General features: G+C 34.3%; 5 protein-coding genes across 7 annotated transcripts; 4 read left to right on the top strand and 1 right to left on the bottom strand.

Moving 5' to 3' along the window:
- Positions 1–382: 382 nt before the first annotated feature.
- LOC114164748 (squamosa promoter-binding-like protein 9) lies at positions 383–4,910 on the top strand. Its single transcript, XM_028049508.1, has 3 exons — positions 383–1,479; positions 3,732–3,871; positions 4,006–4,910. The coding sequence occupies exons 1-3, from the start codon at positions 1,124–1,126 to the stop codon at positions 4,596–4,598; spliced, it is 1,089 nt and encodes a 362-aa protein (XP_027905309.1). The 5' UTR covers positions 383–1,123; the 3' UTR covers positions 4,599–4,910.
- A 1,491-nt stretch (positions 4,911–6,401) lies between these two features.
- LOC114164726 (outer envelope pore protein 16-3, chloroplastic/mitochondrial) lies at positions 6,402–10,859 on the top strand. 3 transcript variants are annotated; one of them, XM_028049489.1, is made up of 4 exons: positions 6,402–6,459; positions 6,575–6,623; positions 7,039–7,387; positions 10,425–10,826. In XM_028049489.1, exons 3-4 carry the CDS (start codon positions 7,054–7,056, stop codon positions 10,571–10,573), a joined length of 483 nt encoding a protein of 160 aa, XP_027905290.1. In that variant the 5' UTR covers positions 6,402–6,459; positions 6,575–6,623; positions 7,039–7,053; the 3' UTR covers positions 10,574–10,826. The 3 variants fall into 3 exon arrangements, with proteins under 3 accessions (XP_027905290.1, XP_027905298.1, XP_027905281.1); XM_028049497.1 differs by lacking the exon at positions 6,575–6,623 and having other exon boundaries at positions 6,417–6,459; positions 10,425–10,832; XM_028049480.1 differs by having other exon boundaries at positions 6,450–6,623; positions 10,425–10,859.
- Positions 10,860–12,917: 2,058 nt separating this feature from the next.
- On the top strand, positions 12,918–18,035 carry LOC114182060 (protein STRUBBELIG-RECEPTOR FAMILY 2-like). The gene is made up of 16 exons (XM_028068835.1): positions 12,918–13,008; positions 13,374–13,500; positions 13,591–13,662; positions 13,750–13,815; positions 14,395–14,466; positions 14,561–14,632; positions 14,760–14,825; positions 14,899–14,964; positions 15,071–15,245; positions 15,597–15,777; positions 15,973–16,247; positions 16,357–16,622; positions 16,736–16,880; positions 17,283–17,422; positions 17,533–17,689; positions 17,773–18,035. The coding sequence occupies exons 1-16, from the start codon at positions 12,918–12,920 to the stop codon at positions 17,890–17,892; spliced, it is 2,091 nt and encodes a 696-aa protein (XP_027924636.1). The 3' UTR covers positions 17,893–18,035.
- Positions 18,036–19,429: 1,394 nt separating this feature from the next.
- LOC114176774 (rhodanese-like domain-containing protein 9, chloroplastic) lies at positions 19,430–21,714 on the top strand. The gene is made up of 6 exons (XM_028061937.1): positions 19,430–19,546; positions 19,806–20,062; positions 20,149–20,299; positions 21,009–21,094; positions 21,173–21,277; positions 21,355–21,714. The coding sequence occupies exons 1-6, from the start codon at positions 19,503–19,505 to the stop codon at positions 21,423–21,425; spliced, it is 714 nt and encodes a 237-aa protein (XP_027917738.1). The 5' UTR covers positions 19,430–19,502; the 3' UTR covers positions 21,426–21,714.
- A 910-nt stretch (positions 21,715–22,624) lies between these two features.
- LOC114162808 (probable pectinesterase 8) lies at positions 22,625–26,885 on the bottom strand. The gene is made up of 5 exons (XM_028046786.1): positions 26,471–26,885; positions 26,204–26,375; positions 23,625–23,831; positions 23,278–23,537; positions 22,625–22,935 (listed from the first exon to the last, which is right to left on the bottom strand). Exons 1-5 carry the CDS (start codon positions 26,860–26,862, stop codon positions 22,782–22,784), a joined length of 1,185 nt encoding a protein of 394 aa, XP_027902587.1. The 5' UTR covers positions 26,863–26,885; the 3' UTR covers positions 22,625–22,781.
- Between the last annotated feature and the right edge of the window lie 317 nt (positions 26,886–27,202).

The raw sequence follows: 27,202 nt of genomic DNA, 5'->3' as shown, positions 1-27,202 counted from the left end.
TAAAACTAAATAGTAGAAAAATTTTCTAAGTACACAAATCAAATTTAAAATATTCATAGAGTTTTTGGGATATGGAACTGTTTGGGAAAATTAAGTGTTTGATATTTATAGTGATGCACTTTGGCGTTACTTAAGCAACCCATAACGCTGACTTGCATTGTACAGTACTTCCAAAACAATGTAAGAGAAGATTGAATGGCATGAGTTTTTTCAATGACATTTAACCATACAAAACGTTAGCAGTACTATTTTGATATTTTCCTTTACTTTGTTGTGCTAGAGAAAATAGGTGCGAAAGGGAAAGACTCTCCACGGCGAGGAAAACGGAGGAGATCCTCTACGGAGAGGGTAAGAATTGCGAGGTTAGGGTTAATTATTATTGTTGTTGTTGTTAGAAGTTTTGATTCTGAAATTATTATGTACATGTGAAGGTATGTGTGTTTGAAATTTAGGAAGGGATGGGTAGAAAGATGCGTTTGTTTTATTGTAAAATTTGGGTGGATGGATACATCCCTTTCGTATGTAGAACCAGCTAGCATAGCGAGTATGTGACAGGGACAGAAAAAGTTGCACAAAACGACAGTTACACTTGTTAGGGCCGGGAATGGTTAAAACTTGAAACGTTGGATTTGGATGTGGAGGCAGTGAGGGAAATTGAATTGTTGAGTTGAGAAGGGAAGGGAAGAAAAAGGAGAAAAACAAAAGAGGGTACAATCTGTCTCTCGTAGCTGGCGCTTTACCTCCATTATTTTTGGTTTTGGACAGACAAGGGTGTGTTTGGTTCTCTGACTACACTCACTCACTCCTTCTCTCTTCTCAGTGTACCACACGCTGCCACTGCCCACTGCCACTATGGCCCAGCGTCAACTCTCTCCTTTTCCCCCCTACCCTTCCACCTCCTCTTTTGTCTTCCACTTTACTCTCCCACTACCACTCCTTTGAATCAAACACAATACTTTCACATTCACAACTTCACAACCAACCCCTATCTCTCTTTCTCTCTCCCTCTATCTCTCTCTTCTCTCTTCACTCTTCACTCTTATTCTTGTCAAACAGACCACAATGAATAATAACATCAATAACAATACACTTTAGCCTGTCACCACACCTCTCATCACCAACAATGGGTTCAGACGCTGCTGCCACCAAACTCTCCTCTTCTGAGTCCCTCAACGGTTTGAAATTCGGCCAAAAAATCTATTTTGAGGATGTGGGTCTGGCTACTCCAGCCACTTCTCTTACTTCTGCTGCTGCTGTTGCTGCTGGTGTTACTTCTTCTTCCTCTTCCTCTTCAAGGAAAGGAAGAGGTGGGTCTGTTCAACCAGCTCAGCCTCCAAGGTGTCAAGTTGAAGGGTGTATGGTAGATCTGAGTGATGCTAAAGCTTACTATTCTAGGCACAAGGTCTGTGGCATGCACTCTAAATCCCCTACAGTCATTGTTGCTGGCCTTCAACAGAGGTTTTGTCAACAGTGTAGCAGGTCAACCCTTCTTTCATTGTTGTTATTACCTGAAACAAAAAATTCTTTCCTTTTCTTCTTCTTGCGCTCTTTTAATATTTTACTATAATAGGTGAGGTAAGATAAAGTAGGGTAGGGTGTTGTTTATTTTATTAAAAAAATTGTCCGTTATTCTAAGGTTTTGGGGTGCCTGTGGTATAGGTTTGTAGGTGAGATATGTTATCCTGTTTTGTCGTTGCAATTATAGGCTTGTTATTTATTTGGTGCTGTTGGTTTAGTTCCTTAATCGTGGTTTTGCTTTTGTTCAAGTTTTGGTGTGATTCTTTGTGTCTGTTCTGGAGATGTTTTGTTCAGTTATGATTTGGTTGATTGTGCACGGTGTACTTTGCTTTTTCCTCTAGCTCAGCTTTAAAGTGCTTATCTGAACGGCTGTCTGATAACGCGTGTGAAATATTGTTTTCCTTTTGAGCGAATTGATTCTTGCACCCCAGGTGTGTTTGGTATTAAAAATAATAACTTGGTTTGTACGGAAAAGGTTTGAAGTGGGTGTGCAACTTGTAGTCTGAAAATCACAATACACTACACTACTCTGCTGTTCTACCTCTAGCCTTGTGGGGTTGGGGTATGTGCTGTTATAATTTCTGATTACTATTTAGTGATTGGATTTCATGTTTTAGGGAAATAATGATTGTTTTTTCTATTTATAGATTACTGAAAGATCCTTTGAAGAAAACCTATTATTTCTCAAATATAATATATTACCTAACGTGAGCAAACTTTATAGGTCCGTATCCGTGAAAAGATGAATCCAGGTATTTCAGTTTAGTGTTATGAATCAAGTGTTTTATCATGTGTTATTTGTGCTACAAAAGCAATCCCTTTTGATCTTAGTGAACCTTGGGTTGTTGGTTAAGGGCTTGCATTATTATCATAATGATAGTTTTCTGCTAATTGGACTATGAGAGTGGCCACAACCTTCCATTGTCTGGCCATCCATAAAGTGGGTCCTGGTAATAGATAATGAGATTTTATATGGCTTAAGCTTGATAGATTGTCTAATTGTTCATGTATTGCCTCCAAGACTCGTGTTACTTTTCATTCTCTGTAGTTTTGACTTCATTATCTCTTTATTGAGAATGAGTGCAATTGGTGTTGCTGGATCATGCAATCCGAACCACACGCCTTGCTTATGTGCCTATTTTCTTTCTATCATGTTTTATGATTCTAGCTATGTAGACTGTTTTTGTCACATCTACTATCCATTTCAATTTGACTCTTTTGTGCTAGAGGATGCTAGGATAGTATTCTATTGGTTAATAATCTTGTACTTTGGAGACAGATGACCATCATATTTGGAAGGTTTCCGTCTGCATCACATTATTCGATGAATGTGGTTTTCATTTGCAGTATTTTTCTTGGAGCAGGGATAGCTTTTGGGTATCTGCTCCAAGTGTAATTTTTGTCTTTTTTGGTCTCACGGTTCTTCAATGTTTCAAGAGGCTTTTCTTGCTCATAAGTCATAGTTTTGATCTGTAGAATTTCTAGTGGAGAAGCAAGCTATTTTTCGTAGTGAGAATAATCAGAAAATGCTGTAAATATGCTTAGATAAAATACATTTTAATATCAGTGATAATGCAAATATATTTTTGAATATGGATTATTCTATCATCCAAACTGAGTTAAGCATTTCAAATGGTGCTATAGGAGGATAGGAGGATCTGTATTGTGGTTTATCACCTATATTTAAGCTTGTTAACTTCTCTTGATGCTACCCTTTTGGTAATAAAGAACAGAAAGAGTGTTGTTGGTATTGTCCATAGTTTTATTTTACGAATATGTTAAAGCCACATGATGTTATTTGAGCAATGTTTCAAGGATTGTTTTTGTAAAGCAGGTGTGAAGGAACATCTTATACTCTGCTAATATGCTATCTCATTCACTGTAAGACATGCTCACATGATGTGCATCATTTCAAAATGTGAAAGTGATGGAAAAACACCGTTCTTCTATTGTTTATACATATTATATTGCTTGTGCTCTCTGCTATTTGCAATGATGACTATCTAGCCCGTTAGAAATTTCGTCTCATTTTTATTTGATGTAATAATAGATACTTCAACATGTGGCTACAACACGATAGCATGGCTTGCTAGGAAACAATAGTCTTGTCATGTTAGCATAGCTGCACTCGTTCATCTATCTTTGACTTAAATTGGAATAATTTACAAGTTATAGCTATAAAAACTAATATCATGTTTCATAGCCTTGCCCAGATTTCACCAGCTTCCGGAGTTTGATCAAGGAAAAAGAAGTTGCCGCAGGCGACTGGCTGGCCATAATGAACGTCGGAGAAAGCCCCCACCCAGCTCCCTCTTAACCTCTCGCTATGCCAGACTTTCTTCATCTGCTTTTGGTTAGAAACTATCAGTAAAACATCAGTTTCATGCCTCTCAAATTTTCTATAGGGAAGCATGTGTAGTTTCAGCTTGTGTCATTCTTGGCATTACATATAAAACACATTCTAATGTTTGGCACCTTTTTTGACAGATAATAGTGGCAGAGGGGGCAACTTTCTAATGGAATTGGCTTCATATCCTAAGCTTAGTCTGAGAAATTCACTTCCAACTCCTACATCATCCGAGCTAGCTCCTGGAAGTCAAACCTCCACACTTAGCTGGCACGGCAACTCAGAGACAGCATCTGACATTTTCTTGCAGGGTTCTGTGGGTGGGACAAGCTTTGCCAGTCCCGGTCATCCTCCAGGGGAAAGTTACACAGGTGTCACTGACTCGAGCTGTGCTCTCTCTCTTCTGTCAAGTCAAACATGGGGTTCTAGAAACACAGCACCAGGTCTTGGGTTGAATAACATGATAAATTTCAACGGGACACCCATGACACAACTTACTGCTTCATCTCATGGTTCATCACTCCATGAATTTCCAAATACCTCGTGGTGTTTCAAGGGCATTGATTCTGGTAACTGTTCGCCTGAGGTTGTCCCTGATCTAGGTCTGGGTCATATTTCACAGCCTCTGAATGGCCAGCTTCATGGTGAGCTGGATCTGTCTCAACAGGGCAGGAGGCATTACATGGATCTAGAACAGTCCAGAGAATATGAATCTGCTCATTGGTCACTTTAAATGCACTTTTTTTGTTGTGGTTTGTAATAACATATAGCACAAACCTGTGCCTACGTGGTTACTTCCCAGACTGATATCTCGCTTGTTTTGGTTTGTTTAAACTGATAATCAAGGCTTGGGTGGCCTTGCTTCTTTTGTGGAACTTTCAGACTCCAAATGAATCACCTGAAAGTGTGTTTTGTTACTGTTTTAGCAGCATAGGCATGGTGTCATCTGCCATTGCTATCTCTGGAATTAATTGTGATTGGGAGGACAATCTCTGTTATTTGCTACCACTACTCAAAGCTATTTGGTATTATCATCTTTTGACTATTTTGAACAGTGTTGCGCTTGCACACATTGGTCACCTGAGAATGTTTTGCAGTGTGTTGAGTTGAATGACTTAGATAACAAGGCATGTGATTTTCAACTGGGAGGTCCTATCGTTCATTTCAAAAAGTAAAACTAAGTTTCATTTTTGATTTTCCAATGAAGTCAATCTGTAAACTGCGCTGTCATTTGTTTTTAAACCAAGTCTCATTTAAAAAAAGAAAAAAGAAGTTGCTCTCTATAGTTTAGGTTGAACCGGGTGGTAGCACGTGATGACGTTGGTTGCTGGATGTCGTGATGCTTTGGTGGTTGTGGTCATCACGTGTTAACGCTTGTAAATATTTTGCACTTGCATTTTTTTCTTTCAATGCTAAATCATGGCTTTTACTTCCTGCACCCTACAGTTTCCCACAGTTTCTTCGCTCACCCCTAAAACTTTCAGAATGCCATTCTTTTTCTCTGAAAAAGTGATTTCTGATTGGATTTGGATTTTTAGCTGGGTTATTTTATTTTATTTTTTTACTTTGTCTTCATAATATACTAATTATTAATAGTTTTGATATTTTAAAATATATTTAAAGTATTAAATAGTACATTTTTAATGTTAAGCAGAGAACAATACTCAAAAAATCAGTAAAAAATCTAAATTATTTTCGATTACATATTCCGAAAAAGTGATTACATATAGGTAATTCAAGCAGTTAAGTCAATTAGTCTGTTTTTGTATTAATTGAGTGACTCTATAAATAGAGTTACACACATTGTACAATTTAATATAGTAAAAACATTTTATGAGGCATTGAATCATACAGTTTGTGTGCATACATGTAGTAACAGTTCTCTTCCTCTGCAGTTGTGATACAGTTGTGGCGGTGGTGAAACTGGTGACAGGGGTTGTGTGATGTGGTACAGTGATGAAGGATACTGAAGTTGTAAAATGCTTTTTAATCTTTATAACAGGACTTTAACATCTGGAAGAAAGAATGTACCCAGTGTTATTTGACTTGATCTATTTGGGTTTTAATGTTTGCAAGTCAATTTAATCCAATTATCAGCAGTCATTTCTCAGCAACACTTCTAAATAAAACTTTTATTTTTATTCAATTGTGTCTATTACACTTTAGAAGCACCATTCTCCTTATTGCATTTCTGATTAATGTATTCAGTTAATTTTTGTGAAGAAAATTAGATAAAATGACCCAATTAAGAAAAAAAGGTTCAAAATCTAACTTAAAAAGAAAATAGTTACAAAAGTTATATTTTTTCCACGGATTATTTATTTCAAAGTACTTTTAATTAATGACTATTGAATTTTTCATTTTTATAATAATTGTTTTTTTTTTTTCATTTGCAAGATTTTGGTCCATGGCGAGCATTTTTATTGAGATAGACAATGTAACTTGATTATGTTTTTTAAAAAATAATGCTGTACAAAAATTAAAGTAAATAAAAAGAAATTAAAAATATGATAAAGAAAATCGTGATGTAATATTGCAGTCGAGGGTGTTCCTGGTTTATAGTGACGATCTTCTCGCTTCTCAAGTTCTCGGAGGTAACTATTTATCTTCTCACCGCTAACCCTTTCTTTTTCTCTTCATCAATATCGCATTTGTGCCCCAATTTCTCTTCTATTACTTCGTTCATTCCTTCTTCACACATCTGTTTAGGGTTTCCATCTGATTTCCTTTCCAAGTAGCGCACATCCTCGATCTGAATGTATGTGTGATTCTTCGTACTCGTTTTTATGATTGTTAATAATTATATGAATCTTTCTGTTGCCGATGTTTCCAATGTTATTTTCCGGTTTGGAATCCTTTTTCTTGGATCGGTTATCACCGGTCTTCCCGTAGAATTGGTTCGGCGTATTTATACTGGTGGTTGATTCCACCGCTGTTTACTGTAATTGTGTTTTCTTATCAATGGAGTGACATATATGCTGTGTGTGTATTCTGAAAGCATTATTATACTTGGAAACTTAATCTCGTTTATTTGGATTAGTTTCCTTCAAAATGTTCTTGTTAGGAGAGATTAAAACTGTCTTTCCTCTTCTGTTTAGTGGTAATTGGTTGTAGTATGAAATGCTGTGTTTATCTCTTGACATGATTAATGAGTAGTGTTAATTTTTTGATAGTGTGTAGAGAAAATCATGGTGGACGCAGCAGAACGTAGGTACTTGGAGGATGAGGATACCCCACTCATGAAAACTATCAAGGGTGCAACAACTGGTTTGGTTGCTGGCACTATCTGGGGTACTGTGGTTGCCACCTGGTATGATGTCCCTCGTGTTGAGAGAAATGTTGCCCTTCCAGGGCTGATTAGGACTTTCAAGATGATGGGCAACTATGGTTTGACCTTTGCTGCCATAGGAGGAGTCTACATAGGTGTGGAGCAGTTGGTGCAGCATTATAGGATGAAGAGGGATCTAGTCAATGGAGCTGTTGGCGGATTTGTTGCTGGTGCAACTATTCTGGGTTACAAAGGTAGCCCTTTTTCCTTAACAAATATTTATCTTTGAGAATTTATATATTTAATATCTGGAGTCTAAAATGTTTGTTATTGACCTATGGATTTGTCAGTGATTTTGGAATCACGCAGAATAACTTGATCCATTTCACTATGAAATTAGTATATTTGAACAATGTGGTTTTTCTGGCTTTTTGACATGGTTATGTCATTGTGCTAGATGGCTTTTGGCACTTTTGATGTCCGGCTTAGGAAGCCAATCTATAATGTGGTCTTCTTTGGCTTTCGAGAATTAATCTTTTTGTGGTGTTGTATGTGCGTTTCTATGTGTATGGATGGGTTATCTATGGCCAACCCTTTTGTTGTTCTTGTGTCATTTTAGTCTGTTATTGAAATCTTGGTCTTTTGTTGCTTTGTGCTTTTCACTGTCATTGAGGGATCCTTATATTGGGAACTTTTTTGTCCCAAAAAAGAAGCTACAAGTTTTTTGCTTTCATTCAATTGTGCCTTATTCATTGATTGGTTGTAGCATGATGTGTTTGGAGAGCATAAAATAGATTTCTGTTGGATCCAGGGGAGTTTCTATGCCATAACCTATGTTATATTTTTTTTATGATAACTTTTTATTGTACCCGCATGTTATATTCGGAACTGAATGCTAGGCAGGAAAAAACCGACAAATGAATACGCTCAATGTTATAAAGTTGAACATGTTGCAATAGATTAGTGGACGAGATAGAATTAGGAATGAATGCACTAGACAAAAGCTTGGGGTAGCGCCTACTGTAGAAAAGATGATAGAATGTTTCCTTCGGTGATGTTGAAGCCCTATAAGGAGAGTAGATCTGATGGAGGGTAATCTAGTGGCTAGAGGCCGAGGTAGACCAGGAAAAGCTACAGGTGAAGCAATTAAGGACTGGAGGTAAATAATGTGTCTATAGATATAATTTACGATACAACATTTTTTGCATCATGTGGTATATGTAGTGCAGCCAATCCCACCTTGTGGGAAAGGCTTAATTGTGTTTGTCTATGTAGCACGGATTGGGACTCAAGAAACTGCAAAATATAAAAGTAATTAGACACGGGGTCACAGCATAATAACTCCTTTATAATAGTAAAAGAAAAATTGTAAAACTAAGGAGAAGCAGTGAAAAGTCAGTTATGTATGGCAGGCAATGAATAGAATAAAATAATTGAATTTGAGTAGCAGTAGAACGAGAGAAAAATAGATAGTTACATAAGTGGGGAGAAAAGGGGACAAAAGAACTATTTGTCTGAAGGGAATTACTCACTACTCGCCGAGGAATGGTGCGTTGCACATAAGGCAGTTGTGTTATTCTTTGGTTGCAACTGATAGTAGCAACCATAGTCTTGGCCACTGCTACACATTTCTTCTCTTATGTGCCACACTGCTTGACACCTCTTGGTTCATTCTTAGAATTATTCTGGTTGGTTGTGAAGGTAAAGGAAAAGAGAACGTTTATCTTTTTTTTTTTTTAACATGGTTTAATTTTTTATTTTAAATCAAAACCCTAATGAGGGTTTGTATCCTGATGGAGATTGGATCTGTCATTGTTGGTGTGTCTGGTAATTGGGCCTGTCTTTATTAGCATGTACTGGACTTTGTCGTCACTGACGTGTCCAGTTACTGGGCTGCGTCTGTTTTCAGGGGCCGTGTCCAACACCACTTCCATGTCTTGTCTGCACTATGTCTGCGTTAGAACCAGTTCTGACACATGGAAGTGCCTATTTCAAGCTGTGTTGTGTCTCATGGACTGTTGTTTAGAATTGTTGAAAAATGGTAATTTTTGTGGTTAATTTCTTTTCCTGATATATGTTTTAAGCTGTACTTTGAGTTTGTTTGGACTAACTTCTCTCCAAGAGTTTCCAGGAGAAAAAAATGAGTTTATCCAAAAGTCAAATTTAGCGTATGCATAAGCTACTTTGTAAAATTTCTCACATATCACTTTAAAATTTTTATTTTTCAACTTGTGCATGAGTTAATTTTAACTTATGAAGAAACTCGTTTTATTTTTATTTATACTATAAGTATGCATTCATGGATGCTTAATTTCTGCTGCTTTTTGTGTTTATCTTTGTCTTTCTTTATACTGTGCTACTGGTTTCTTCTGTCATTGGTGTAAAGCTGCTCCATTTTGTGTAAGTTTATGCATTGTACTTCGCTCACTTGTTGAATTATTTAGCTAAACATGTGCCTGAAATTTTTACAAGGAAATGTTTGTGGTTGATGGTTCTGGCTACTACACATTGTTTCTTCTTGGCTATTAATCTTGTATCGAGTTATTAATAATTGTATAATGACTATTTTTGTTGGTCGCTGCTCCATTTACTCGCTGCAAACTGAAAGTATGATATATTGGGCTGATATTGGTCTTAAAATATTTTGTGGAAATCCTTTACTTCAAGTTATGACATATTTATCACTTGCCTTGGGTTAGTGGTTCCATTCCATTGTTCTTTCTGAGGGTTTTTATAGAGAAAGAAAAGGATGGTGGTATTTTTGAATCAATAAAGTTTTGTAGTGTATAAAATCAGATAAAGAATAATTGAAATATTTTGTGAGAATTTACTATTTTATTTCTTTCATTCTAAAAGTTTCCTATATTATAAAATATTTACTTGAGATGAATGATTTATCCTCCATTTCCTTTCATTTCAAAACCCTCCATCCCAAAACCCAATCATACTTATGTTAGTTTCATGTCATCTCACTGCTGGCTGGCTTATTCGCCAAACTTTTGAGTCTCCCCATTTTTAATTTTTGTGTATGGAAGAGCCCATGATTTGTATCCTTATGCATATTTGGTTGTTGTCAGGTATAGTGGTCTAACTTAAATATGATTTCTCATCATGAAGTTGTTGTTTAACAGTTCAGCCTTCCTTTATAACTTTCTTAAGAAGTAATTTGAGTTACCTTTCTGAATCTGATATTAATTGCGAAACCAGGATTATCGATGTTATAGTCTAATTAAGTCACCATGAATCTGCTGTTTTGGAATCAAGTTTTATGTTGTGTTCCTTCTATTGTAGGAAGGAGCATCAAAACTGCACTCTCTGCCGGATCGGCATTGGCATTCACATCTGCATATATTGATTTGGGTGGTCAAACATTAAAACATGACGAGGGGAAGGAGTATGCCGCTTACACAACAAAGAAAAGAACCAGCGGTGATGAGTAATTATTAATTTATGCACTTTTATGACCGAAGACGTTTCAAATTAATAGGAAAGAGTGGATCACTCTTTTGTAGACCCCTCTGTTTGTTGAATTGGAATTTCATACTTCGCAGTTTTTTCCATATTGCTGAACCGGTTGAATTCCAATAAATGTCCTATTCTGCTCTCCGTAAAACCACTAATTATCAGAGGTTCTTCCTTGAAGATAGTTTTGAGATTCTCAATACAATGACATTCGGAGATGATATTTTTAAATTTGTATTTAATTGTATTTCAAATGTTGTTGAAGAGTTGTGTTTTAATTGTGTTACCCAAGAGGGATTTTGAAAACTTTATGAGCAGAGACGATAGAAGTTCTTGGAAAACCCTTATTTTGTAAGAAAAATGCATTTTTCTATAACGTCAATAACTCGAAAAGCAATTATAAAACACGTATAAATAATATATTCAAAAGTAATTGTAAAATTTGTAGGAATAATATAGTTTGAAACTAAGTTTAGATACACGGTGGATAAGATGAAAGAAATGATATATTATGAAATATTATAATAAATATCATATATTCTGAAATTTATATTTCATAACAATGTTTTTGTGTTAAAGGAAATATATTTCATACTTTACTAATAGGTGATGTTTTCTCGTAATACTTATTTTGTACAAAAAGAAATTGTTATATTTTAAGAATGTTCATTTTGTACTATATTTAAGTATAACTATTAACGAGATGTAAATATCTCTATAAGTTTTCTTTCAGAATTATGATCTGTAACACACGTGTGTTTTACTGATATGCGTCCGAAGATTTTTTTTTTTTTTTCATCTAGTGAGAATGTTCAGTATTGTAAATATCAAAACTATCTCCATGTTTCAGTTTCATGGTTCTTTTCACTCCATCCAATTAAGAACGTTGAATATTGGATAATTAGTGGATATATTATATTGTGTACTCTTCCTTCAAACTAGTTAGCAGAGAGAATTTATGATTATCAGTGTTTTTACAAATTATATATGATACTTCTCCAATACTCGTTGTTAAAATAATATCCGTATAAATATACTTACATTTTTCTTATATGACATTAATTGTTAAACTTAATATATTTATTAAATTCCATTAATATAATGATAATATGTGTATATTAATCGTATAATTTTTAGTTATATATATTAAGAAAGAATTACTATTTAAGAAACGGTTGTGAAAAAGTATTGCTAAATCAATATTTCATTAACTATTAATGTAGTCTTTTACAGAAATATCCAATATAATATTTTTGCTGACTCTTTTTTTACGGCTTTGGCATAATGTGGCTGGAGTTAATGGTTCAGTTTCTTCTTTGGCATATGGTATTATAATTGTTTCTATTTGATTCAGCTTAATTAGAAGCAAAATTGTTTTTTTTTTCAAATTTTATTCTGAGAACTAGATCTACAGCAACAACAAAATAGTAATTTAAGTGCTATGAAAAAAAATGCATACAATATTTTTTCTTCATAACCATTTTTTTTCTCACGATACAAATTATTCGAAACTTTGGCATCAAACTTTTGTAACACATTGAAATCGTACCAAATCGTACCAAATGTTCATGACTTCATAAACAAAGTGATCTTGCAACAAAATCACTTTGATATGGTACGACTTTTTTGTTACGAATTCATATTAACATGACACAACTCGTCCAACCATAAAATTTTTAAGAACTCGTGACACAACTTGTTCAACCTTAAAATTTTTAAAAACTCATCCCATTCTAATAATTTCATAATCAAATTTCCCCATTTTGATAAAAAAAAAGGCCTCACCTTTAGAACTGCACTACCGTGACCTTGTTACTAATTGGCCCTGTGCCATAATTAAATATGCTATTCCTTGCAACTACCTACATGAAAAACCAAAACTATGGAAATTTCATAAACGTGATAATGTGGCCTTTTTCGTGTTTTGAGAATTTCATATTCCCCTACATTGGGTGGAGGTAGCACGTGGTGACGTTCAGCAACAGCAACTAAATGATTTAGAAATAGGTCCAGTTCCCCCACAAAAGCCCAGTGGAGCAGGCCCAATAACTCGTTTCGCGCCAAAACCAATATAACGGACTAAGCTACGTGGATCCCATGACAACAGAAAGTAACCCTGCGCACAGAAACAGTTGAAAACACCATTCTCACTGGGACACTGTCACTACAGTTTCATGCAATCTTGATTCTTTTTTCCTTTTCTTTTGTTTTTCCCTTAAAATCTTTTCTTCTATTAAGTTCTGTTCCGAGTTCCATTAACCAGAAACAAATTGTATTCTCAACTATATTTCTGTGTTTTTGTGTTTTCCGATTCTCAAGAAAATGATTAGCCACTTTCTCTATGTGCACTTTAATCTCTTTGTATTCTCAATTTTGATTTCTCAGAGCTTGGCGTTCACGCATCCATGTGAAGGTAACTCGGATAAATAACTGTTCGTTCACTCCTTTTTTGATTTTTTTTTTCTTGGAAGCACATTTGAAACATATATTCGTTACAATCATACTAAGCGTTTGGTTGTTACCAAAATTTTTAGACTATGTTATAGACTTCTTGGTTTTGTTGTCACTGAATCCAGTTTGATATTCTTGATTTGTAATTCTGCCATCGTTAATTAATTCTAAAACCTAGTTTCATCTTTTAAACTTATATATTCAGGTTTTATTATTATTATTATTATTATTATTATTATTAAATGTTATCACAATGTTTGACAGTGGACTATCTTTCTTCTCATTCTCTAAACTATATATTTGTCTTACTTTTTTTTGGATAAATAGTGTCAGCTCTGCAGGATCTATACAGGACCTTTAACTACCCACCTGTGCTCAAGGGATGGAATGGTAGCGATCCTTGTGGAGAGTCTTGGACAGGAGTTGCTTGTTCTGGACCATCAGTTATACAGCTGTAGTGCACAAAGTCCACTGATTATATTCCTATTTTTGTCATAGTCATTGTCACTAATTACTGTTTGTAATTCTCTCTGTCTACATGCAGAAAACTTCAAGGATTAAACCTCACTGGGTATATTGGAAGCCTGTTACATAATCTACCTAACTTGAATCAATTGTGAGTGTTTATACGGTATTAGTCTCTTATCAGGATATTCTATTGTCAAATCTGCTATTTGTTTATTTCCAGATTTTGTTTCTTTAGTGATGTCAGTTCAAATAACATAGAGGGCGAAATTCCATTCGGTTTACCCCCCAATATGACATATATGTAAGTCAGCTTCTCTTCACCTTGTTCCTGCAAAATTAAATTATATGCTTGTGATAAGCATGCCGGTATATAGGTAGCAGAGTTGTTCATATGATTCTGTATTGTAATAAATAAAGCTTCCACTAGTTTAACTATTTGAATTGAACCAAATATCCCAGTTGTAAAAGTCTATGACATCTGAGTTGCATTAGAGTAAAATGGAATTTCGTTCGTCGGAAAGTTACCACGTTTGAAATTTAGTCCTGAGGAAAATTATGTGTTTGATTTTTGTCTTTAAATTATCTAAACCCTTTTCTCAAGTTACTGGTCATCAGAAAATAATTAAAGGAGTGACACGAAATGGGTTTGAACGATTTACCTACTGATCATGCAAAAAAATAAATTTAGAACTAAACTGTGAACAATTATACTAGTTTACTTGCTATATTATTGTTGATTTGATAGAGACGGTAATACAAGGAAATATGCTTAAACATTAATTAAAGTTTATTCTTCACATTTTCTCTTCTCTTAAGCATGGTAAAGTTGTCCAGCTTTACTAATGACTGGAATCATTGTTATTGGTATCTTGTCTTGCAGGAATTTAAGCCACAATTTACTACATGGACCAATCGGTGATGTATTTAGTGCTTTAAATAATCTCAAAGAAATGTATGTCTTTAAACAGTCAGCTTTACTAACGATAACATTATTTTTTGTTCAAATATCATTTTATGGAACCTCGTAAAGGATTTTCTTTTTTCAGGGACCTTTCATACAATAATTTCTCAGGAGATCTACCATATTCATTTGGTTCCTTAAGAAACCTTGCCAGATTGTAAGAAAACTTTCCTTATATATTTTTCTAAATTTGATTTTTGTTTCATCATATACTCAAAGGCATAACTGTACTTTATTATAGGGTCTGCTTTTTTATCTATAGGGTGGTTCTTTCTTATGTGCAGGTTCCTGCAGAATAACAGATTCACTGGATCAGTCACCTACTTGGCTGAACTTCCGCTAACAGATTTGTAGGGTTATCATTCACATTTTCCCAATGTATATCTTCCGTTCTATTACTTGCTCATTTGCCTACATTGCCAGGAACATTCAAGATAATCTGTTTAGTGGCATTCTTCCGCAGCATTTTCAATCCATACTGAATTTATGGTCAGTGAAAACTATTTCAAGTGTGGTTCACCACCTCTAGTTTCTTGCATCAAATTGAAATAATGAACGCAAAACATTGAGTAATCAACTCTATACCTTCACTTAGGATTGGAGACAATAAATTCCATGTGGCCGACAACTCTCCTCCCTGGACTTTTCCGCCTGATACCGTGTCAATTGAGCAGAACACTAGTAGCCCACCCACGACTCAGGCAAATGCCATCCAGAATTGTTCTCCTTCCAGTGAGGCTCCTCCTCGAGTAAATGAGACTCATCCCAGGGTAGATGAGGCTCATACCAGAGTAAGTGAAACTCCTCCCAGAGTACATGAGGCTTATCCCAAGGTAAATAAGGCTCCTCCCGGATTACGTGAGGCTCCTCCTAGAGTAAAGGATGCTCATCCCAGGATAAATGCGGCTCCTCCCAGAGTAAATGAGGCTCATCCCAAGGTAAATGAGGCACCTCCCAGAGTAAGTGAGGCTCCTCCCAGAGTACATGAGGCTCCTCCCAAGGTAAATGAGGCTCCTCCCGGAGTAAGCGAGGCTCCTCCTAGAGTAAATGAAGCTCATCACAGGGTAAATGAGGCTCCTTCCCAAGTACACGAGGCTCCTCTCAGAGTAATCAAGCACGAGAAAAATCATGTAGGTCCAGGAGAAATAGCATTTATGATTGGTGGAGGAACACTAATGGCCACAGGGGTGGCTCTCTTTGTTGCAATCCTTTTGAATAAATTTCGTCTAGAGAGCCCGAACTTGAAGAGCTCAGAAAGCAGCCATGGCTCATTTCCTTCTCATCCGACCAGTGCAACCATAGGTAATTCACACAGAAATAGATATGCTGTGAGGCACTTTATATGCCATCTGTCATGGTTGTAAACTCTTGATCTTATTGAAAATCACTTCTAGTACGTTAGAAGTGGATCTCAGGGTTAGTATTCCATTCCACTTAGTATTTCTGTGAATTCGTTTGTATCGTTAATCATGCTTATTTCCCCCCTCTGGGTGATAGGGGTATCTTCTACCGCACTCGAGGAGAGCCCAAGCATTCCTCCCCTCTTTAATTCTGCATCCTTTTTGGGTCCTGTGAGATTACTTTCCATGAACCATAACAATACCGAGGAACCATTCAGAAAAGGTTTTTCTAAAAGTGACAGATACACCGGAAGAACGAAAATTTACACAGTAGCAGAGCTTGAGTTAGCTACTAATTGCTTCAGTGAAGCCAACATTCTAGGAGAGGGATCTCTTGGCCCTGTTTATAGAGCTAAATTTCCGGATGACAAAGTACAATCGTAATCTTTATTTTGGATACTAATCTTTTTATCACGTTCAGGTTTCAAATTGCTGGTTTCAAACTGTATAACATGTTTTTACATTTTCTTTTTTGTTGAAGATTTTGGCCGTGAAGAAGATAAACGTGGCGCAAATGTCTTTCAAAGATGAGGAAAAGCTCTTGGACGTCATTTGCACGGTTTCCCGACTGAAGCACCCCAACATCGTAGCACTCAATGGTTACTGCTTGGATAAAGGAAAGGGTCTACTTGTTTACGATTATGTTGGAAATATCACTCTAAACGACGCCCTTCACAGCAAGGCATGCGAACCTCTACCATGGGTTCACCGTCTCCGGATTGCTCTAGGTGTTGCTCAGGCTCTAGAGTAAGTTCAATGTGCACCCAAATTTATTACTCGTTATTGTGAGAGTACCGTCTTGGTATTGGGTCTCTGCCATTATATGTCTCAACTCTTAAACCTGACGCAAATGTTTCCAGCTATTTGCACTCAGCGTTCTGCCGTCCCGTGGCCCACGGCAATTTGAAGTCTTCCAATGTTCTACTGGATGAAAATTTGATGCCTCGAGTTTGTGACTGTAGCTTGGTTATTTTGCGAACACTTATCAGTCAAGTTGAAATTCCGGTTAGTCATTGCTAAGGTTTTAGTTGCTGAAGTTATTCCTAAAATTCAGCAACAGTTCATAACTCACTGATGGATCACGCTCACACCTTACAGCTGCTTTATCTTTTGGTTGGTTTTAAGTTCTGACAGAATACATTCTGTTTCAAAATCAAAACCAAACGAACAGCAATGTTTGATAATAAGAAAATGGGCTCTTATTCATGTTCGACTGTTGCTATAATTTTTTGAGGAATAATGGTGGTATTTTTTTTTTTTACAAGTTATAGTATAGCTAAAAACAAGTTAAACTTTGTAAACCAGCTATTGCATGTGAATCAGAAGTTTGTTAACAATCTCAATCTTCCTAAGTATGCCCATTGCAGGCATAGGTTCACTGATCGCTTTGGTGAATATTGGAAACAGGCTAATGAGATTGATATTGAAGAGATGGGCTACTATGCGCCTGATCATGGCCAACCAGGAACCAGCAGCAGAAAGAAAGACGTTTTTGCCTTCGGGGTGTTGCTGCTGGAACTGTTAACAGGAGAGAAACCTTTTGATAGGTACGTTTTGTTTTCTATATCTAGCCGTGTTCTTCTTCTTTCCGCCCACTCACCTAGCACATAGGTATTAATTGAATAATGGACCCTTTTTTCCATTTGTGTTTTATCAGAACCAGGTCAGTGGAGGAGCAGTATCTGGTGAAATGGGCTCCGCCGATGCTTCCTTATAGAGCAAGTTTGGAACAGTTGGTGGATCCCCGCATGAAAAGAACATTTTCGTCCAGGGCTCTTTCTCGTTATGCTGATATCATCTCCCTCTGTATACAGGTATTATTAACAACTGAATTTTTAAGCTAAACTTGAATTCACTCAACGGTTGCATATTTGCCATTTTGGTTCTTGCATGGCAGCCTGGAAGGCAACTCCGTCCTGCAATGGCCGAAATTATGAAGTCTCTTGAATCTTTATACCAGATGTTCGACATTGAAAAGAACGATGTAGCAGATGGTACTGAACTTGATCCATTTTAGAGGTCTTTCTACTCAACCAACAACATCAGCATGTGAGTGTGATTTCTGTTGCGGTATGCTTTCAGTTCCAACTAGGTGACATTAACGGGATATAAATCTTAGGTTGATTTCTGTTGTGGCATTTTTCTCTTGTAAATCTGATGAACGTGTTCTCGCTCCGTTTGTACGGACTTCCTACATGAATTAGCTTCAGTCGCACGACGAAACTCTAAACTCACCCAATTTTTTCATCTTGCTTGGCATATACCATAAAAGGCATCACCCGGCCAAATCTTTAAATAAAAACAGAAAAAAAAATTAAAACAACTACAAATATGTCATTTTTATGGCTTTTAAGTGACCAAAAAAATCTTTAAAAATAAGTTTGTTTAAAAATTACAAATTTTATCACTTTAGTTTGTAAAAGTGGAGATCTAATTAATTTAATCTAAGTCGGATAAATTAAAAAAAAAAATCAAAGATTCAATCGAATATGGAATTTCTTAATTAGGTATCATAGATAATTTCTAAAAAAACAAGGTGATATCAAAATAATCATAAATTCATTTTGCTAACTAGTTTGGAGGAAGAGTACACAATATAATATAAGGCTAAAATATTTGTTTTTATTATTCAATTAGATTCTCTAATTTTTTTTTTTCAATTGAGTTGTTATATTTGAAAAATTGATTAAATTTTGGTCTTTTTATTAAATTTGAGTAAATGCTAGAAAGAGCGTGAACGGGTAATGTGTGACGAATATGTGTCACATTTGTTAGTTGTTGATGTGATTTATATCTAAGTGTCACTCATTTTCATCTTGCACATTAGTCTAGTAAAACCATGTCTTTCCTCTCATGGTAGTTAGCAAAATGAATTTATGATTATTTTGGTATCACCTTGTTTTCTTACAAACTATATATGATATTTCTCCAATAATCGTTATTAATATAGTATTCGTATAAATATTCTTATATTTTTCTTATATGACATTAATTGTTAACATAATATATTATTAAATTCAATAAATATAATGGTAATATATGTATATTAATCGTATAATTTTTAATTAAATATATATTAAGAAAGCATTACTAATTAAGAAACGATTGCGAGAAAATCATTGCTAAACAATATTTCATTAACTATTGTAAAGTCTTTAAAGAAATATCCTATATAAAATATTTTTGCTTACTCTTTTTCGGTTCTCGCATAATGTGGCTGAAGTTAATGGTCCAGTTTCTTCTATGGCATGTCATATTATAATTGTTTCTATAGCTTAATTAGAAGCAAAATTGTTTTTTTATTTTATTTTGAAAATAGATCTACAAAATAATTATTTTTAGAAATTTAGGCGCTACAAAAAAAAAAAAAAACTCAAAATATCACATGTGCTAAACAAACAGCTATCACTGTTAGCCAGCACCACCAGCAAGGGTACCCACGATGAGGTTTTAGAATCTTCACGGCTTTAAGATTTCTCAGATATTTGACACGTGGCAGAAAACCATTGCTGATTTCAAATTTCATGGCCCACTAAATTTAACAGGTGGCATGAGTGAGTTCAACTTCGAAAGAAAACTTGAGCGGATAGATGAGTGTCAATCAATTTTCATTTTCATTTTCTTACAATGGCAGGAACTGGTTTCTACACCTCCTGTCTTTCCTCTACCAGGTAACTATCTCTTCTTAACTTGTGTTTTTGTTTAACATGTTCAAATGATTATTTATAGTGATAGCATAACAAATTCACAAAAAAAGTAACTTTACTTTATCTTGGGGTTTCCTTTCCTAGATTCTCTGCATGTATATATAACTTTAGATTCTCGCTTTCAAAATTAACCATGTTGGTGAAAGTAGCCAAGGGCAAGTTCAGTTAGTGTTTGAAAAATCTATGTGGACATGGTTGTGAGGGATTAAGGTTGTTTTTTCAGCAACTTGGGGACATGTTGGTTGGTATTAAAAACTCACAATGCAAGGGCACTGCCAGGGAAACTACCTGGAACTGGTATGAGAAGATTGGCGATAAGAGCAGAAGTGGAGTTTGTGACCGCTGACAAGGCGAGGGAACTTGTAGAAGTGAATGGGTATTCTGTTCTTGATGTGAGGGACAAGAATCAATTTGAACGAGCTCACATAAAATCTTGTAGTCATGTGCCTCTTTTTATTGAAAACAAAGACAATGATCCTGGTATGGAGTTTCTCCTTCCGAAAAACTTTATTTGGGCATGTTCTTCTGCTTCTGTTTTGTTACTCTGCCACTTTCGCTTTATGTAGGTACTATTATCAAAAGACAACTGCACAATAATTTTTCTGGGTTGTTCTATGGGTTGCCATTCACTAAGCCAAATCCTGATTTTGTACAATCTGTTAAGACCCAGTTTCCACCTGAAAGTAAACTCTTGGTTGTGTGCCAGGAAGGACTGAGGTTTGTTTATGATTTCCTACCCAATTTGACTGCAAATTATTTACACCATCTGGTTATATTGACGGGAAGAAGCTTGCATTCATATGTTTTGGTCCTTAACTTCACCTCAACATTCATGTTTTTTTTTTCGTTATATATGATTGGCTTCCAAAATTTTATAGAAGAAGAGCAAGGTCATTTCCTATATATACTTCAACGTTCTGCATAAGTGCTTTTAGTGTCAAACTTCAAGGTCTCACCTCTCTAAGTTCTTCTAAAAGAAGCTGATAGTCCATCATCCAATATTTTACCTTGCAAGAAAATTATGGTAACTTCACTAAAATTGGAAAGAGAATGATACCACAGAAAATATTATATGCATTCTTGCAGTTCTATGGTGAAAGTTAGGTGGACTAAGTTACAATAAAATTGTGATGTTTGGATTGTTATCTTATGAGTTTGATTTCCAGCAGCGGGACAACTGTTGAGAAAGAGATTGATGCCACCTAAATAATTTACTACTATATATAAAACCAAAGAAAATTGTGTTTTAAGATGTTAGTAGTTGTTCCAGTAAATAATGTTTGTCATCGCCTCAAGGACTTTTAGATGTCTGTTGGACAAAAAGAGACATCAAATTCCTATAGATTGGCTTGAACTTACACTGTACTTGTATTGAGTTTTAATAGTCTAATGTAAGAGTTTGAGATTTTCTTTGTTCTTTGTCAAGGTCTACTGCAGCAGCAGAAAAGTTAGAGAAAGCTGGTTATGAAAATATAGCATGCATAATATCTGGCCTTCAAACCGTAAAACCAGGTTTAGTAATTGTTTGACTTATATTTAGAAGTTAACTTATGTTCTAGGATAATCAATTAAAGTATTTATATTCTGTAGGGACATTTGAGTCTGTCGGGTCCACAGAGTTGGAGAATGCAGGCAAAGCTGGTTTGGTGACAATCCAAGGAAAAATCTCAACTGTGTTGGGAACTATTCTTGTTTGTGAGTTTTTTTCTTTTCAACACATTTCTATTACTACTTTTTGTGGTGGCATTGATTTGTTTAAATGAAATTTTCAGGTGCATATTTATTCGTTACATTCTTCCCTGATCAAGCAGAGAAGCTATTCCAATTGGCCCCTACAGGATAAGCCTAAAAATTCCATTATAGTCTTTCTTGATTTTGTTCTTTCCCACTCTTTATGCATGTAGAGTAATTAAGGAACGTGTGATTAGAATGAGGAACAAAAAACAGAAGATGAAATATGAAGAAAGTGATGGAAGAGTTAGTAGCGTGAGTATGGCTATAATTGTTTAGTATTCTCCGTTGAGAAATGAGTATACACATTTGGAATGTTAAAGATACCAGTTATTTAGAAATTACACTGCTACTGTAATTTTCCTTTGAAGATAGTTCTTTTTCTTTTCTTTGAGAAAAGAGTTCTCTGTATTGGACAAAACATGCACAAAGTTTTCTTGGGGCCATTCCAAACATTTTTCTGTGTGCATGAACATGACCTACAAGCTATAACCTTGTCACTCTATTCAGACATCTTGAGGGTATGACAAACCTCATTGTAGTTACAACGAAGAACCTGCTTTCTTAGAGACAAAACACCAAACACCTCACAGGCATAGGTAACCAAGAAAAGAAAGACAAGAAGAAAGTGAAGAAAACTAAACCTATTGTGATTGTTTCTAAGCCTGGGCTATTTTCTATTTGTTTAAAATTCAAATTCTTGTATATCAAAGTCAAATTCACAAATTATGTTTGAGCTCACTTTTCTCGATCAATTATCTAAAGATATAATCAATGGTTTTTATTTCTCTTCTTACATTTCTTTTTTGTGTTTTTTTTCTTACTTTCCACAGTTTTTTTATAATAATAATTGAATAAATGAAAACATTCCCAATAAAATAAATAATTATATTTATATTTTAAAAATTAAATTTTCAATCTACTTTTTTTATATTTTCTCTTTTTTTTCATTCAAATAATATTCACTGTACTTTTTATCCATTCACTTTCTCACTCCTCCGTTCCCCATCAAACATTCATAAAGAAATGAATGTTTTAAAATAAATAATTTGAATTATATTAAAAGACTCTTTTAACACATTTGAATGTTGACTCCTTTTAATCTAAAGTTATCACAACAGTAGTGAAGGGAAAATTTAAGAAGAGATTAATGAGTTGCATTAATTCGCATCAAACTATGCAATCAATCAATACATGTGTGTAACAAAATTTTACAGATTGAATTTCAGGTTCACATACATGAAATTGTAGATATGGTTAACTTAAACTCTATTATCCCTTCTTCATAAAGCATCTGATGTACAACAATAATGAAGAAATATACAATAAGTATCTTTAGCAATAAATAATAATGTTTGTCCATACACAATTCAATTAATTATGTCTATAATCTATTTTTCCCTTAGTTCAAGGTGTGTACTTTTTGTGCAATTGTATACATGAATGAAAAAAGAAATAAAAAGATTGATTATTTAGAAGTCTCCAACCATTGCTCGCCATCTATAAAAGAAATGTTGAGGAAAGCAGAAGCTTGTGTTTCATTTAATTTCTGCACATAAGCTGCCCTCAAGTTCGTGTTAGCCCCAGACCCTGAGCAGTTATATTCTCCATAGAAGATAGTCCTGCATGCATGCACGCACGTGTTCAGTGTATATATACAATATAGGATATATATAAACCTTAAAAGTTTGTTTTGAATACGATGTTACAAGTTTGTTAGGTTTAGATAGGGGTTTCACCGAGGAGATACAACATCAATGAGACCTGAGTTCAATCACATAGGACATTGAGATCACTCTTAACTCAAAACCTTAAGATAATGAATTTATAGGTTTTTATCTTTATAGAGTGCTCTACTTTCTCATTTTTAGCCTATGTAAGATTTAAACTCCTACTTAAATCCTAACACGATTGGATGAATTTTTTTTTTAAGTAATAACCAAAGTTGAAGAGAAGAGACTCACTGGTCTCTGGAAGGGTCGTTGAAATCATTCCAACCTTCAGGAGCAATGATATCAGACATTGATGTGAAGGCAAAGACAACACGAGAATAAGGTCTCCATGCTCGACCCAACCATATTCTACCGTTTCCTCCAACTGTACTGTTCACAAATGCAAACCCTGTGTTTTCATCACCTGAAACTCTACCATGAGCTGTAACAGCACCATTTATGCTCCTTTGTCCCACTGGTACAGGGTTCGCTATAGAAACTATTTCGCAGTTCTTTACATACATAACATCTTTTTATCAGTGTTTGTAAATTGCAATTGCTATCAAGAGTAGTGATTGAGATAAAGATATATACCCTACCTCGTAGAGGGACCTTGCATTGCCGAATATGAAGTCAATGGAGCCTTGAATATAGCAATCTTTGAAGTAATGGCGACCCTTATCATCGTGAAGGGTGTCTTGTGCTCCGAAGAATCCACAGCCCCTAAATTCAGATTGATCTCCGGATACCCTAATAGCTACTGCTTGTGCCCCTACGGCTCCAGGACTTGGCATTGGTGCTAAATTCTGTTTTATGTACAATGTTTCTTGTGTCAGTGACTAGGGATGGCAACGGGGCGGGGCGGGGACGGGTTTCGCTATCCCATACCCATCCCCGCATAAAAAATTCATCCTCATCCCCATATCCAAACCCAACGGGTATCAAACTTTTTTCCCATCCCCATCCCCACTGGGTAACGGGTATAATCTCGTACCCATACCCGTACCCGTGTTCTAACTACTTCACTATTAATTTTTATAAAAGAAAAAAATTACGGTAAAGAAAACATAATATTATGAAATATTCAATATTAGGAGGATTTTCTTTGATGCCAAATACCTTAAAATAAATTATAATTGTTTACATTTTATATTAGAATACCAAATAAAATTTCATGTGAACCAAAACATTTATTAAATTTGCAAACTACAACATTGATGAACTTAGTTGATAAAATTAAAAAATATTTCAAAAAATATAAAAGGAAAACAAATATTCAAATTAAAATATATTTTAAATGTTTGTTTACTTCAATTTTTTAAATTCTAATGAATCTCTTTTTTATACACTAATAAAAGTTATAATATATCACTTGATCAAAATGACACAAAGAACAAATAATAAACATAATAATAAAAGGAAAAAAAATATTCAAATTAAAATATATTTTAAATGTTTGTTTACTTCAATTTTTTAAATTATAATAAATCTCTTTTTTATACACTAATAAAAGTTATAATACATCACTTGATCAAAATGACACAAAGAACAAATAATAAACATAATAATAAAATTTTGACATAGATTTTGTATCTTTTGAACTTCAATATATGTTGGATAGTGACAAAAAAATATTCATAGCAATTACATTAAATTTTTATATTGTAGTAAATAAAAGTTATTTATACAATTAAAGTGAAAAAAATTACAGTATGATTAATAGTGAGTTATAAAATAACAAATAATTAGATAGAATATATCGAAATATTATTCTACATGATGAAAATAAACAATAAATAAAAATATTAAAAAACTAACAAATGTGTGTTTTAGAAATAATTTGAGAGACTATCGAAAGAAATCGCACAAAGGAAATCAAATGTATAATTAAGGTATGATAAAATAAAAAATACATTAGAGAACTAATTATTAAATTACGTTTGAAGTGGTTAAAATTAAATAGAAATATCATTAGTGACCAAAAAATTTGTCATTAAATTACAAATAAATTAGTAATTAAATTGGTCATTAAATCAAGTATCGATTCGATCATTAAATCAGTCACTAATTTAGTCATTGATTCAGACAATAAATCAACTACTACCACCAATGATGAAAAATAGTGACTGATATGGGTTACTGACTAAATCAGTCACCATTTCATGTTTTTCTTGTAGTGAATTATCATATACTATTCCTAAATATCATTATATATATATATATATATATATATATATATATATAATTTTAACCACTTCAAACAGAATTGAAAGTGAAAAAATTACATTATGATTAACAATGAGTTATAAAATAAAAAATAATTAGATAGAATATATCGAAATATTATTCTACATGATAAAAATAAAAACAATAAATAAAAATATTAAAAAGCTAACAAATGTGTGTTTTAGAAATAATTTGAGAGACTATCGAAAAAAATCACACAAACGAAATCAAATGTATAACTAAGGTATGATAAGATGAAAAATACCTTAGAGAACTAAGAAAACTTTTCAAATATCAACATATATACTTAATGGTTGAAAAATAACGAAAATTATTTCAATGAAACAAAAGAGTTCTTCAAATTAAACAAAAATTAATAATAATAATAATAATAATAAGTAAAGAATTTTTTTATATTATCTTAAATTGAGAGTATAAACATTCTTATGTGAAAGGAAAATTTATAATAAATAAAAATATTAAAAAATAATATAAATATTCAAATGTGAGGCATAATTTTTTTTTTTATTAACATACATCATTTTAACATAATTACATAAAGGTTATGATAAGATAAAAAATATATTGGAGATGAGAATGAGTTTCATGACAAATGAAATAATTAAAAGAAAAAAAAATAGAAAATATATATATATATATATAGGAGTTACTTAATTAATTGTGAATATTTTAATAATTTAAACGAGAATGGAGATATGGCGGGGACGGGTATTATGGCGGGTATATGTACATCCCCATACCCAACTGAAAAAGTCGGGGATTCTCCATACCCATACCCATACCCAGTCAATGCGGGAATTCCCCATCAAAACGGGGACGGGTTCGGGCAATACCCACGGGGACGGGTTTATTTGCCATCTCTATCCGTGACGGTGTGTAATGTGTTATTTATATTTTCTTTCTTCTGGACGTATAAGAAAAAGTTATTCACCATGAAGCTTATGTTCTTAGCAATGAAATTGGAGGCGAAAACTTGTACGGAGCCACTGTAAAATGTTCCATTCGCGGATAATGCGGTGTCGTTCCATGCAATTGCGGTTGAAGTATAGCCTTGTCCTTGAAATGTAATGTTGGGTTTTGTTTTAGGCACCATAACCTTCTCACTGTCCAAAAATAGATGGCATCATAAAATTTTATCAAACTTTTCAGAGAATTGTAGAAAATCAAGTGTTTTGTTTGATGATGAGGATCAACTTACTAGTACATGCCACTGTTTATCCATAGAATGGTTCTTTTGACACTAAAATCTGGAACTGCATTCACGGCTGCTTGTACTGTTGTGAAATTACAGCACCCTTTTCGATCAACACAGAGATACGAAGTGGTGTTGGTATTTGGAGGTGGAATTCCTGGTGGGAAATCATCACAAATGGATTCTGTGTTCCCACTATCAGGGTGTTTCTTGTGATGTCTTTGGAAGTTCCCTGTTAAAGGTTTTGCAAAGTATGCAGATGAAGGTGACAAGACATTTATGAGGTACTGTGGAATTGGATTTATGAAAAACTTTGGAATTGGATTTATGAGATACAAAGATGAAAAAAGTGCGGCCAGAGCAACCAAAAGAGATAGAAGGTTGCTTTGGGGACCCATTTTCTGATTTTTGAGTGCAGGAGATGGTGTGAAAAGGGATGAGGTTGAAAATTTGGAAATCTGTATATATATGAAAATAAAAATATGTGAAAAATGCACTTGAAGGGAAAGGTTTAATGGCATGTCTTTCAATCTACCCCATCCTTATTCTTTCTTAGGGAAGTTTCCAACTTTCACCAAACTTTTTAGCTGGTTGGTTTTTCTTCAACCTTTTTTATGAGATTGCAGACCAATTAAGACAGTCTTTTATATCAGCTTATCAAATATATTTTATGAAATAAGATCAAGGTTATTGCCTATATATGAATGATTTCCATACTTTAATGTTGTTATGTTATGT

The sequence above is a fragment of the Vigna unguiculata genome, chromosome 1, assembly GCF_004118075.2.
Source record: "Vigna unguiculata cultivar IT97K-499-35 chromosome 1, ASM411807v1, whole genome shotgun sequence".
NCBI lineage: Eukaryota > Viridiplantae > Streptophyta > Magnoliopsida > Fabales > Fabaceae > Vigna > Vigna unguiculata.
Note: the sequence above shows the minus strand (reverse complement) of the source record. Positions and strands in the feature narration are given on the sequence as shown.